The sequence below is a fragment of the Pygocentrus nattereri genome, chromosome 16, assembly GCF_015220715.1.
Source record: "Pygocentrus nattereri isolate fPygNat1 chromosome 16, fPygNat1.pri, whole genome shotgun sequence".
NCBI lineage: Eukaryota > Metazoa > Chordata > Actinopteri > Characiformes > Serrasalmidae > Pygocentrus > Pygocentrus nattereri.
In genome coordinates, this window is record NC_051226.1 from 15,633,064 (window position 1) to 15,647,257 (window position 14,194).

Sequence of the window (14,194 nt, forward strand, 5' to 3'; positions counted from 1 at the left end):
TTATTTATTTACTTTCTATGAACGTGTTATAAAATGTGAGGGCAGCCTGGTTGCTTATTTTGCTTAGTAAAGTGAATTTTAGCATTTACTGTATTGCTATGTAATTCACATTCTTTAACATCATTCGCTTTTCAGATCGGCCCTGAAGAAAGTAATGCACTGAATTTACTTGATTCACGTGTAGATAAAATCCACATCAGTAAAGTATATTACAGGCAACTTAAATATTGCTGAAAGTAATACATACTATTAATGTGGAAATGCTGCACATATCTGAATTGAGTAAGTTCAGTGCATTGCTTTTCTCATTGTGTTTTAGGGTTGAAGATTTCCTAATTGATTCAAAGACGTGAAGAAGGGTCTTATAGGGAAAAGATTATTGATAGTTATCAGCATCAGTGCTGCACTTCAATGCATTGACCACAGACCTCAACTATCCTTTTGACCCAGCCAGTCTGCAAGCCAATTACACAGAGTACGGGGTCAGTTAAGCTGTCTGCCACAAACTACTCATTACCTTTATTTATCCAACTGACAAGACTCATTGTTGCGTACACAGAAAATACATACATTAACACAGTTATTGCCGAAAGAATTAAACTGAAAGATGCTGGTTGTGCTTATGTAATACGTTTCATTCATGAACACATTTGAATGAGGTAAATTCAATGCACTCCTATTTTATTCAGAGTCATGGGGGGCAGCCACATATCTCCCCATTCATGCTGGGCCTAATCCATACCCTTCTTTCTGGCATTTTGCTTCTGCTGGCTACTTTTTGGCACAGTCTGGTGGCTAATGCTAAACTACAGGCTCTTATCCTATTAGCCTGTTAAAATCTTCATTGAGAGAAGTGTTTTGTCCTTGCCAGTTCATAGCCATGTGGGTTTGAAGTGCACTGTACATGGTGGGTAGAATAGCAGCGCTCCTCTGGGGATTAGAGGTTCTGGTTGGGTGATTCCAGTGTTATTGCTGTATCTGGTTACACAGCTGTTTAGAGGTGAGAAAGAACAGGCCAGCGATTGTTCCTCAATGCCAAGGCCTGTAATGTACTCAAAAGCAGGAATCACACAGTTGCACAGTCGTCTATTTAAAATGAATTTCTAAGAATCAGAATACATTTTATTTCACAAAGTATGTTGCAAATATCAATATTAGCTACTGTAAAATAAAAAAGCATAGACAATGATATTTACATCCAATGTATAAATACATTAACATGATCCAATGTATAAAAAGAGCGAAAAAGATGTAAATAATGCAAAAGTCAGAGCCCACCTTTTGATTTATTGAATTTCCAGTCAAAGCGGATGTTGACATTCATTTTCAGTGACATTTTCATTTTCAGAAAAAACAGGACAATGTAACAGACAAAAACACAAAAGCCTCCAACACACCTAGCTGCCTTGCAGATTTCTATCTAATATGCATCTACAATTGCTAAAGGAGATATTTCTGGTGTAGAAAGTAGAACAGAGGTTCAGTCATGTGATCTGCCAGAGGGTTCTGGGAAATGGAGTCCCTGGGTGAGTCTGAACCAGAGGGATGCATGACATCAATAAAGAGATATTATACTGATATGTTGGGGCTTCTGTGTAATTTTCTGTTAAGTATATTTTCTGCTTCTTTTCCTGATACAGGCACATTTCTTACTGACAGTTTTCACTGGACATAATACATGTACAAAATAAAATAAATAAATGAAAGGGTGGTCTCTGACATTTGCACAATTCTGTACATATGTGCAGGGTGTTAGGATACATAGCCCAATGTTATTTACATTATATTACAGAGTGATAAGATGGCATATCCACACTATGGGTATATTATAAACAGTGCTTGTTTGAATTAATTGAGATGTCGTGGGCTACTGGTTGTAATTCACGGCAGCCGAGTCTGAGGCTGTTAGAGGCGGCAGCCCTGTGTTTTAATGAGGGCTGTTCAACCAGCAATCATCCTGTCTAATTCTGTTGCCAACTTTGTATGGATTACCATGGTGTCTTGCTGGGAGGGTTAAAATAGAACAGAAGTTAGACTGTGGAGATAAAGAATGGAAACTTAAGTTTGTGAGACCTTACACCAGAAAGAAAATAATACTCAAATAAGTCAAAGAATTATAATTCAAGGACCTTCATTTGTTCTATCAAATACTTAATTAAGCAGATTGACATGGTTCTCATATTTTTTGAGTTAACAACATAGTAAATGCAGTTCAAAAGATATTCCAGCCTTAAACTAAATTTTGATAGGTTATTTGTCGTGTTCACAATTTTATATAGTTTTTGTTCATCGGTGTCGCTCGGTGTGCCTAATGCAAATATATCATACAACAATTGATGTCAACCAATCCTGACTGCCAATCCTCATTGCAATGATTCTCAATTCAGCGCAAAATGAATGGCAGCAAAGTTCTTCCAGCTACAGTAAGGTATGTTCATAGCCAGGTACTTTGCTAACTTTAACTTTAAACTAGATTTAACTAGAACTGCAAACTAATTTACTTGATGTGAAATGATCACTCAAAAAAATAAAACAGGTTTACACAAAAAAAAACATCAAACTGTTGCCTTCAGTTTTTTAACTAAATTGAAGAGTTCATTTTTCAGGGATGGTCCCAAATAAGCATTATCATGATTACCAAAGCAATGCCTGCATACTAGAGACACATGGAAAACACCTCCAGGCCTGTTGCCTACTGCATCTATCTATTGCTCCATTAGGTGTGAATGACTGCTTGTTAGTTCAGTACATTTCAGGCCATACAGCAGCACGCTGGCTGTAGTTATATCCATCCCTCCTGAAAAAGCCTTTTCCTGCTGATCTCAATCCTGCAACAGCACATATAGCCACTGACACTGGGGAGGGATGCATTACAGCAGAGCCACTAATACTCATAAATTTCACAACAGGAAACATCTACAGCATTTGTGCATCTACAGAAATATTACCCACGGCCAGCCTACTCCACACCCAGGAGAAGCTGCAGTAATCTGTTTCAGTAATGGGCTTTGACAACAAGCATATGTGTGTGCTGCTACTTTCCAGGAACTGAAATCTTTAGCAATTTATGTTCTTTAATTCCTTCTAATTAAAGTGGGATTTAACTTCAGCTCAGACATTTTAGGATTTGTTTTGCTGAAAGGGACAATCGATCTTCTTATTGTACCATCTGTGTGCCTATGACAGTTGATTGTTTAAGACGGCATTTTATAGAGACATCATAAACATTTGACTCACTGTGGTTGCTGACGTTGCACATTAGCAATTAGTAAACTGGAACCAGGCATTTCCTTACTACATTCATGATTTGTTCACAGTAGAAGCAGAAGAAATTCTGTATGTAATGAACCTGCATTGTTTTGTTCTAAATTTACCCCTGTTTCTCTGATTCATTGCTGGAGTGAGTCCATGTGGGGTCAATGTCTGATTTTGTTTGTCCTACATGTGGCAGAATAAGCCCTTTTGTAAGAGGCCTTGTTGGCAGCAGACATAATCTCTTATAAAAATACCTGCACTTGTTTCTTCAGATACATAAATCTAGGCTGATTTGTCAAACACAGAAAGTTGTTTCTCTCTTGTTCTTTTCTTCTCTTTCTTCTCAATGTGCCTTATCTTTCACATATGCATTACTACATTCATTCTTCATTAACTTTGTTCATTTCATTTTCAGTCAAAACAGCCATTAATTACATGTTCTTAATTTTTCAGGATATATTTTTGGGAAATTAGATTACAAGATAATGCACTTATGTAAAGACAATGGAAAACAACTAAAAACAGAGGGTTTTCCAAAATTAGAGTTAATAAAACTATTCCGAAATAAAAAGAAGATTGAACATCTAACTTTGCAAGACCTGGTGGACCAAAACTGTCACCATCAGATAAACAGTATTCAAAGTTTTCATTGCTTCAGATCTGACAAAATCCACAGGCGTTTCTGTCCATCTTTCCAGTGTGAGAAGACAATTCAACACTACGAGTCTTGAAAGATGTGTAACTGTCAAGAAGCCTTTACTGAGAAAAGAAGTAGAAGAAAAGAAAATTTGCTCATCTGGATTGCACATCCAGAACTCAACATCACTGAATCCCTGCAGATTTCTTAGAAAAACTGAAAGCAAGACTCTTGAAAAGAATGGAAGGGCAAACAGTGGGCAAACTAATACTGAATAATCAGGGTATTATTTGATTTCTGCACACTACTGTGCACAAAGTATTTAAGATATTTACATCCACATATGTCATCTGCAGATTAGCATCTTTTTGGTACCTTTGTATGTTTATATGATACCGTATTTTTGTATTACTCTCCTAATCATGAATCCTTTACTTTATACAGGATCTTCACATGGTGGCTTCTAATGTCAAGAAATAAACCAGAAACATGGTCATTCTGCAACAGGTGGGCCTCCATCACTCTGTAGGTGAAATGACACCAGGCCACACTGTGAAAGGAGTCTCAGTGCTGTATGCCCTAGAGGCATTGTACTGTCCAATAAGAATGACTCCCAGCGAGTTCTGGCAAACATACTCTTCTCTGGGATTTGCCTCCCTGTACTGGGTCTTGTCTGGTGCATTACCTAATTATTATTGTTACATTACTGACCCAGTAAGGCTTGCTGAGGTCTTTTGCTGATTCCTTGCTTGTTTACCGGCTTTCCCTACAGGGAGACTATGTCTGGTTGGATCCCAAGAGAGGCCACGAGTTTGATGTTCCACTTGGAGCTGTGGTCAAGCTCTGTGACTCAGGCCAGATCCTAGTTGTGGATGATGAGGGCCATGTGAGTGTTTAAAAGCTGCTAGATCATTAAAATTGAATTTTCCTCATTCTTTTGAAATAAAATTGAATTTTCCTCATTCTTTTGAAATAAATACACTTGATGTACAGTATCTGCTCTCCCGTTCATACAGTCCATATATGGAAACTAGGCTGCAAAAACAGCCTTTCTTGTTATGATGGTTATGATGTTACAACTATGAGCACATTTACAATTGGCCACCCATTCAGCCCACAGCAGTATAGCTTGCACATTAGGTTTATCTTTTTCAAATATCCCTGATGATTTAAGCCCAAGTGTAACACTTTGTTCTGTACATTTCAGCCAGATGCAAATACAGAGCCAATCAGAACAGAGGACATCTACATAATTTCATCATCAGTTTATTCTGAACAATAAAAAAATGGAAAAAAACAATTAATTATTTAAATAATTAAAAATGAAATATGATTGTTTCTGGTAGATAAAGCCAGTGGCATGGCATAATTTTTCCAGCTGGGAGGGCAGTGCCATTATTCCTCCCTTTAATACAGTGACCCAGTCTCATACTGGGCTCTGCAGCCTTGACCTGTTCACACTATTTACCACTGTGTTCCACTCCTTCATAGCACTCCTGCTGCTTTTTTATCTGAAAAAGATAAAGAAGCAAATGACATGCCAATGTAGACAGACCTTCAGCCATAGAACTGAAAGATCATAAAAATGAGAATTACCAAAAAACATACAGCAGTCTGGAAAAATATAGCATAGAAATGTAAAAGCCCTTACTCAGCAGAAATGATCATTGTCCTCCTGATACATGAATAATGTTCACTTAACATTTCTATTTTTAACACGAGTTTCCTCAGATAGGTTTAAAATTAGTACCTCAACTGTAACTGTAACCTAACCTGGTGCAAGAAGCTTAGGCATGTCAGAGTCACAGGTGATGGGGCAAAGTCAAGTAAAGTGTTTTAACCCTCCCCCTGTACAGGAGCACTGGATCTCCCCTCAGAATGCCACTAACATAAAGCCCATGCACCCCGCCTCCATCCATGGTGTGGAGGACATGATTCAGCTGGGGGACCTGAATGAGGAGGGTATCCTCAGAAACCTCTTCATCCGCTACAATGAGAGTGTCATATATGTGAGTATCCAGGACACTCTAACACAAAATTAGCCTTTTTTTCACAGCTTTACATTTGTTCATGTTTTACTCTGTTCTTTTGAGAGTCGATGACTTAATTAGCTCTAAAATCATGCATGCTTATTTAATAAGTAATATTTAATTACTTCAAATTCAGTTTATTTAATTATTCAGTTAAAGTCCTACTAATGGATATTCCCTGCCTCCTGAACGCTTTTCATTATTTTTGAAAGCCAATTTGTCTTAATTCCATCTTGTGCATAGATATGAGACCCACATAGCAATAAAAATAAAAACTATGTATTCTTTGCACACTGCATTGAGTTTGAGCTGTAACTTTGCTTTTCATCTGCATCAGAGTTATTCTGCAGGATTTGTTCTGGCCACTTAAATGGAATAGCTTTGTTTGGTTGTCGTTGTTTTGGAGGGTGCTCAGATCAGATTGCTTTGCTAAAATATGACCTTTTTCTCTTGGCTCATCAGCAAATCCCCTTCAGCCATTTTCACTGCTAGAATGCATGATTGAGGGCACAGAGAGTCTGACAAAGTCATAGAGAAGTTTGAGCTGTGCTATGATTGAATCAGCTGGCAGTGATTGAAAATACTTATCTTATGCTAAGGCTGTTAGTGAATGCCTGTTTTCTGGAAACCCTCTTCAAATGCTCTTACTGTTTATGCTACACAAGGTTGTAATTGTTTTCAGAGCCTTGATTCTGATATAATGGTGGCTCTGTGCAACTTTATAGCCTTCAAATAATTTATAGGAATATATAATAAAATAAAGAGATTTTTAGAGATGATAAATGGAGCTGCAGACGATTCCATATCTGAGAAGGCTGTAGAGCATTGAGAGCACTGTTAGGATAAAATGAGTGGCCAGAATGCATCTTATTTACAATGTTGTGGTCAAATCACAGTGAGGCGTGATTGCAAAGTGGATAATTATATGTTTATAATTTAATTTATCTTTGTATGTGAAACACTGAATGGTTTTGGGTTTATATAATTTAAATTATTTAACATGAAAGGTTTTGAGCAAAAACGTATGACATCATTGCTCAGCATTATCAATAAGCCATGTTCATTTATGGGAATTCACAGAGTATACTTCTTCTCTTCACATACTTCTTCAGTTCCATGTATCTAAAAGCTGTCTGGACTGGTTAGACAGTTATTGCATAGAATTTGCTCATGGCTGAGGCCTCTTGCAGATCATATGATGTGGTGTGTTGTGAATACAGAGCAGACAGGTATTTAATGGCAAATGTTGATAGCAGTCACATGGTGTGATTATACAGTTGTTTAATCTGGTGCACAGTTTGTTTTCTGAGTTTAACCTATTAGGGAAAACTGAAAACATAAAATATGCTGTAACTTTTGCACAGGCCACATTTTTTTAACATAGTCAGTGGTTGTGCATTAAAATATGCAGAAGATTTTTACTTATTTTCACTTAAAGAGATGAACAAAACATGTAATTTGACTGAGGTGCCCAAACTTTTTCATACCACTGTTGCAGGTACGTGTCATCATTCTGGATCCATATTTTGTGAAATACACTGAAAACAAATACAAACTAATTACACTTAAACATACCAGTGTCCTAATGTTTCTATTTACTGTGAATTGAGCAAAACTCAATGAGGTGAAACAATTAAATTACTGTTTCTAATCTAATCTAATGGCAAGTCTGTCAAAACAAAGAACTGATGTGTACATTTTAGCGTTGAAGCTGAATGCTGTTTATGGATGGGTCATGGAAAAATGTCTCTGTCTAAGCTGTGGCTTCATTTCTAAAATGAATTTCTTGTTTTTTTCATTTCAACTCAATTCAAAAGTGCCAGTTGCCCTTTACCCTTTATGAACAATAGAATGGATCGACCAATGAAACAGAGAATGGGCCAATAAAATTTAGAGAAGCAGGCCTTGGAAATGTTAATGTTTTCTGTTTCTGAGCTATTTTACAACAGAAATGAAATATTGTTGTTAATCTTTGGTATTTCAGACATACACGGGATCAATCCTGGTGGCAGTAAACCCCTACCAGCTGCTGCCCATCTACACAGTAGACCACATTCGCCTCTATACTAATAAGAAGATTGGAGAAATGCCTCCGCACATCTTTGGCATTGCTGATAACTGCTACTTCAACATGCAGAGGCACAACAAGGACCAGTGCTGCATCATCAGGTTACAGCTACAAATACATTTGAATGAATCTATGGCCTCTAAAATCTATGTATAATAGGACTTAGTCTTGTGTGTTGCATCTGTGTGTGTGTGAATGTTTAACAACATATTGTTGTATACACTCTATTTTTTAAATAGTTATTTTTCTATATCATTAGAACACAGCAGCTGCCCTTTACATGTGAAAATGTCATGATTTTAGGTTGGAATAAAATCTCCTTATATTCACATAGTACAATAACTGTTTTGCCCTGTCCTGTAAACTCACTGTTTGTGAGATGTGCTTTTGAGTTATTGGGTAATGTGTATTGTTCTCCAGTGGCGAGTCTGGAGCAGGGAAGACTGAGAGCACTAAGCTGATCTTGCAGTTTATGGCTGCTATTAGCGGACAGCACTCCTGGATTGAGCAGCAGGTTCTGGAGGCCAATCCTATCCTAGAAGGTAGGAGTGATCTCTTTTTCACAGTGTTTTGATGGAATCTGTTAGCTCCCTAATCCCAAAGGGGCCTTGGTTCCTGACCCTTATCACTGTATAATACTCATATTACTTTGATAGTAGTTATTGAGTAGTTATATCTGAATAAGCCTGCAACAACACTGTGTTTTTCAACCTAATCATTAGGCCTTCTGAAGTAATATATAACACAGATTGTGTCATAAAGGACACTGTATACTAGTAGTACAAAAGAAACCCTCAAACTAAAATGATATGGGAATATATTGTTACTGTCTGAAGGAAAATATGTATCTCCAGAATAGTAAGCTCTTTTATTCTTAGAGGATTTCTTTTGGCCTGTTCATCATTCAAATTTCCCACAATACAAAGAACAACTGTCATGTTCAAATGATGTAGAAAAGTCTAAATCGACATAACGTAGGGATTATTTGAATAGTGACAATATGCATAAAAGTTAGCACTAACCCTAACTTCAGAACATCTGAATCTTTCATAGAACTGATATATGGGGTCCTTAACTAGGCCTCAGCCTACCTGGGAATGACACTTCATAACCACCCTTCTTAATGTGTTATAAATGGAAAACTGTCACTTTAGTTTAAGAGCCTTTCTGTCAATACATATCATTTGCATTATAAAATATTGTATGCTGTATGCCGTTCATAAATATATATATGATATATATATACATATATAAATATATAAATGTTGCTTTTCATATTCCACCCACACCACTACATTGGTAATATAGTATCATAAATTCTTCCCTCTGAAAAACTAGTCCCATTTCCAAAAGAACTCATTATACTGATTCACAGATTAGTCTTCTGCAGAAATATATATTTTACATAAAGATTACTGGCAGAAATTTAGCCACTGCCCAGTGGCTTCTATTATTGGCCATAGTAAGCAACTACACAGAAGGTAGAGATGAGGTTACAGAACAATGAAATATTTGTTTTACAGGGCTAAACCAGTAGTCAGCATGTCAGTTTGGCCTCCTGGGTAAATTTCATGATGGGGAATTATTCAAGGATTTGCTCTGTTCTTCTAATATGACACCTCACCTGCTGCTCACAGCTCTTGCTAATGGAGTTCAACCATATGGGAGGGGATTCTTCTGTAGTGCTGAGGGGAATTCATTAGCAGGCTTCAGTTCTCAGTAGGACTCCCATCTGACATGCTAGCAGTGTCTGTGACAGATGCTTAACAAAACTCATCTGAACTTCAAACACTGTTTTTTCTTCAAACCAAACTATGAAGCTGGTCCACTGTACATCAGTGACTCTGTATTCTAGAGCGAAGCTATTTTATCATATTAAACACATTAACAAAGCCATTCTCTGTGAGTCTTTGGTGAAGTGATAAGAGAAATGTTTGTGAATTAATTCCATTTTAATGGGAATTTTTCTTGTTCATGCAGCGTTCGGCAATGCTAAGACAATACGCAATGACAACTCCAGCCGATTTGGGAAATACATTGATATTCACTTCAACAAGAGGGGGGCTATTGAGGGGGCTAAGATAGAGCAGTACCTGCTGGAGAAGTCAAGAGTTTGCAGACAGGTAAGAGAAGCTGGACAAGGTATTTGGGCAACCAGGCCATAGTTTATATCTGCATAATTCTTTTTTATCTCACAGGAATATATTATGTATATAATATAAAGTATATTTATATTTTATTTTTGAATGTGTAGTTTGTAGTATATAACACTACTAAAGAAAATGCATGATTCCCTGAGTCTGTGCCATCCATACATAGAAATTAAGCTTCAAAATTGCCTGTTCTGAATTCATTGTGTTTGTGATTTCACAAAAAAAAAAGCATCTGCAAATTTCTTTATCCATCTTTTCCACCCACCCCAGTTTAGCTCAACCTCTGAAGTTATAAGGAGGGTTTGAGCCTGGACTTCCCTTTGAATGAGGCAAAACACAAGTCAGCCATTATAAACAGAGATACTTTTCAGATGTCAGTCTAAAAGGCACAGTAACAAAAACAGAGCGTTTTGGTTTTTTTTTAGAGCTAAAGAGGGGGTGGAAAATGGTCATGTGTATTACTGTATTTTGCTTCATCAAACCACACAAACATTTTCACTGGACCTCTGTGGAAGAAAAGAAAATGCAAGGAAAGTGTAGAGTATGGGCTCTTTAATATAACTTGTGACTACATCGAAAAAGCAATGTATTGCCTTTGCATTACTTAAATGTGTATAAAATGCACAAAATATTACATTTTATCAACATGAAATTGTCTTTCTGTTTACTTACTTTTAGCAGTAATTGTGTTAATATTAGTTATTTTTCATGTGGAACTCATACACATACCTATGCACATTCATCACATTTAATTTTTCATTGCAGGCTGTTTATGGCAGTGTTCTAGTCAGTATTAGGCTGTAGATCAGGAGGTTTCTCATAAGTTCAGAAATGCTGTTGTTTTACAGGCTCCAGATGAGAGAAACTACCACATATTCTACTGCATGCTGAAGGGCATGAGCCCAGACCAGAAGACTAAACTTGGACTCGGCCTGGCTACAGACTACAACTACCTGACCATGGTGAGAGACTGCATTCAAAATAAAGCACCATTTCAGCCTTAACATGTATATTACATTATACATCAACTGGTATTAGTTATACATCAACTGGCCATTTCATTATACGCGCCCCCTTGTATCTACAATCATTGTGCATTTTATCAGCTCCACTTACCATACAGGTGCACTTTGTAGTCCTATAATTATAGACTGTAGTCCATCTGTTTTATTGCATACTTTATACCTTTTACCCTGTTCTTCAATGGTCAGGAGCCCCACAGAGTAGGTATTATTTGGGTGATGGATCATTCTCAGCACTGCAGTAACACTGACATGGTGGTATGTGTTGTGCTGGTATGAGCGAATCACACACAGCAATGCTGCTGGAGCTTTTAAACTCCACCAACCAAAAATATCCAGCCAACAGTGTCCTGTGGGCAACGTCCTGTGATCGCTGAGGAAAGACTAGACGATGACCAACACAAACTGTGTAGCAACAGTTGAGCTATTGTCTCTGACTTTACATCTACATGGTGGACCTGCAAGGTAGGAGTGTCTAATAAAGTGGACAATGTGTGTTTAAAAACTCCTCGTACCAGCGCAACACACACTAACATGTTGAGATCATGTCAGTGTAGTGTCACCACACAAGTGATTCTAAAATGGTAGTAGATAGTAGAAAGTTTTTTTTTCCCCTCCATCAAAAAATGTAAAAACATAACACTGGCACCCCCTTCCAGCATCAATAAAGCCATCATCTACCTTGAAAAATGTAAACAACTTGACCACTGCATTAAGTTAAGCTAGTTTGCAGCCCCATGCTCTGATAGATTATTAAAATAGACACAAAACAAGCAATGTATGTAGCACATAGAATAAATAGAACAAATCAAATGTAATTTCATTATTTAATAAATACTGTAAATACTGTATTAGTATTGTTGATATATATATATATATATATATATATATAGGCCAGCATATAAATATAGGCATTTGTGCTTGAACTGTTTTTGCAACCTAAAAATGTCCTTACATAACTGTGTGTTTGTGTGTGTTTCCACTGTCCTGTTGTCCTCGGCTGCTCTCCAGGGGAACTGTACAGTGTGTGACGGGCGGGATGATATGAAGGAGTACTCAAGCATCCTGTCAGCCATGAAGGTCCTGATGTTCACAGACACAGAGAATTGGGAGATCTCCAAACTGCTGGCTGCCATCCTGCACATGGGCAACCTACGCTTTGAGGGTAAACCACAGGGGACACAAAGCAACAGACAAAACATCTGTGTACAGCTGTTGGGATATGATCTCTATGACAGCACTGAGTTATGAACTGATCTGTGTGATTCTTTGATTCACAGCCCGCACATTTAAAAACCTGGATGCCTGTGTAGTGGTGCGTTCTCCTGACCTGACTAAAGCAGCAGCTCTGCTGGAGGTGAGGAGGGGGTGTATGTTTATGTCTGAATGTACTTGTTTTCATGCATTTTCAGGCCAAAAGTGTTCCTGACAATGTAGAAAAACTAGAAAAAAGCAGACGAAACCAACATCAGGAACAACAGAAGGGTTCTGTTGTTGTACAGTGCTTTTTCCAAATTCTGCACATTTAATTTTTTTCAAATTGAGGGGTCTTTTAAGTTATTTAGGTAAAGATTAGGCTTCAGTTTAGGATTAGGATTAGACAGTTCAGGTACTTAGACATTACATATATCATAATAACATCTTGTATCTCAGAAATGGTATCTTTATGGGAGAAGGGAAAAAACTTTCTTTAATACAGTGCACTTTAACATATCTGTCATGAATGGAGAAGCATTGTGGCAGGATGTATGTGTGAGTTGGGAACTTTATTTAAGCATCGACCCCATCATCGGGAGATCACAAGTTTGATTGCCAGGTGATGCCACAGCTTACATGCTAGACTATTTTAGCTAGTGATTTGAATTAGCTACATTGGGAAGATTCGTAGTTGTGTCATCAGATTTGCAACCATGTGTTTTGGACACCCGAGTGAAGAGAGGAGCGGGGCTGCTGACTACGACTATGGATGTCATTGGACGGTGGAAGGAATACTTCAAGGATCTTCTCAATCCCACCAACGATCCTTCCCCAGAGAAGGCAGAGCTTGGAGATCCAAGCGAGGGTCTGTCCATCACTCGGGCTGAGGTAGCCAAGGTGGTCGGAAAACTCCTTGGTGGCAGAGCACCGGGGGTGGATGAGAATTCCTGAGAGCTCTGGATGTTGTACGGTTGTCTTGGCTGACACGCCTCTGCAACATCGCGTGGACATCTGGGGCGGTCCCCCTGGAATGGCAGACCAGGGTGGTGGTCCCACTTTTTAAGAAAGGGGACCGGAGGGTGTGTTCCCACTACCGGGGGATCACACGCCTCAGCCTACCCGGTAAGGTCTATGCAGGGGTACTGGAGAAGAGAGTCTGACCGAATCTCAGCTACAAGAGGAACAATGAGAGTTTCGCCAAGGTCGTGGAACACTTGACCAGCTTTTTATCCTCACCAGGGTCCTGGAGGGTGTGTGGGAGTTCTCCCCACCAGCCTACATGTGTTTTGTGGATTTGGAAAAGGCATTCGACCGCGTCCCTCGGGGGATCCTGTGGGGAGTGCTCCGGGAGTACAGGGTGAGGGGCTCATTGTTACAGGCCATTCAGTCCCTGTACAAACAGAGCAGGAGCTTGGTTCGTATAGCTGGCAGTAAGTCAGATTGGTTTCCAGTCAGGGTTTACTCCACCAGGGCTGTCCGTTGTCACCGATTCTGTTCATAACTTTTATGGACAGAATTTCTCGGAGCAGCCAAGTGGCAGAGGGTGTCCAGTATGGTGGCCTCAGGATTTCATGTCTTTCTCTGCAGGGTTGGAGCAGAGCTGCTGCTCCTTCTCGTTGAAAGAAGCCAGTTGACGTGGTTCGGGCATCTGGTAAGGATGGCCTCTGTACGCCTCCCTAGGGAGGTGTTCCAGACATGTCTGACAGGGAGGAAACCCCGGGGAAGACCCAGGACATATTGGAGGGATTATATCTCTTGACTGTCTTGGGAACTCCTCGGTATCCCTCCGGAAGAGCTGGAGGAGGTGGCGGGAGAGAGGGAGGCCTGGGCCT

The 14,194-nt window shown here is 38.8% G+C and overlaps 1 protein-coding gene across 3 annotated transcripts in view; it reads left to right on the forward strand.

Moving 5' to 3' along the window:
- Window positions 1-14,194, forward strand: part of myo7ab (myosin VIIAb) — a 49,526-nt gene that overhangs the window by 4,885 nt on the left and 30,447 nt on the right. For all 3 annotated transcript variants that reach the window (XM_017718920.2, XM_017718923.2, XM_017718922.2), the window contains 9 exons: window positions 4,337-4,399; window positions 4,665-4,778; window positions 5,749-5,901; window positions 7,907-8,091; window positions 8,411-8,532; window positions 9,971-10,113; window positions 10,992-11,105; window positions 12,177-12,330; window positions 12,446-12,522. In XM_017718920.2, the coding sequence (XP_017574409.1) occupies window positions 4,382-4,399; window positions 4,665-4,778; window positions 5,749-5,901; window positions 7,907-8,091; window positions 8,411-8,532; window positions 9,971-10,113; window positions 10,992-11,105; window positions 12,177-12,330; window positions 12,446-12,522 (1,080 nt within the window). In that variant the 5' untranslated portion in view covers window positions 4,337-4,381. The remainder of the gene's footprint in view (window positions 1-4,336; window positions 4,400-4,664; window positions 4,779-5,748; window positions 5,902-7,906; window positions 8,092-8,410; window positions 8,533-9,970; window positions 10,114-10,991; window positions 11,106-12,176; window positions 12,331-12,445; window positions 12,523-14,194) is intronic.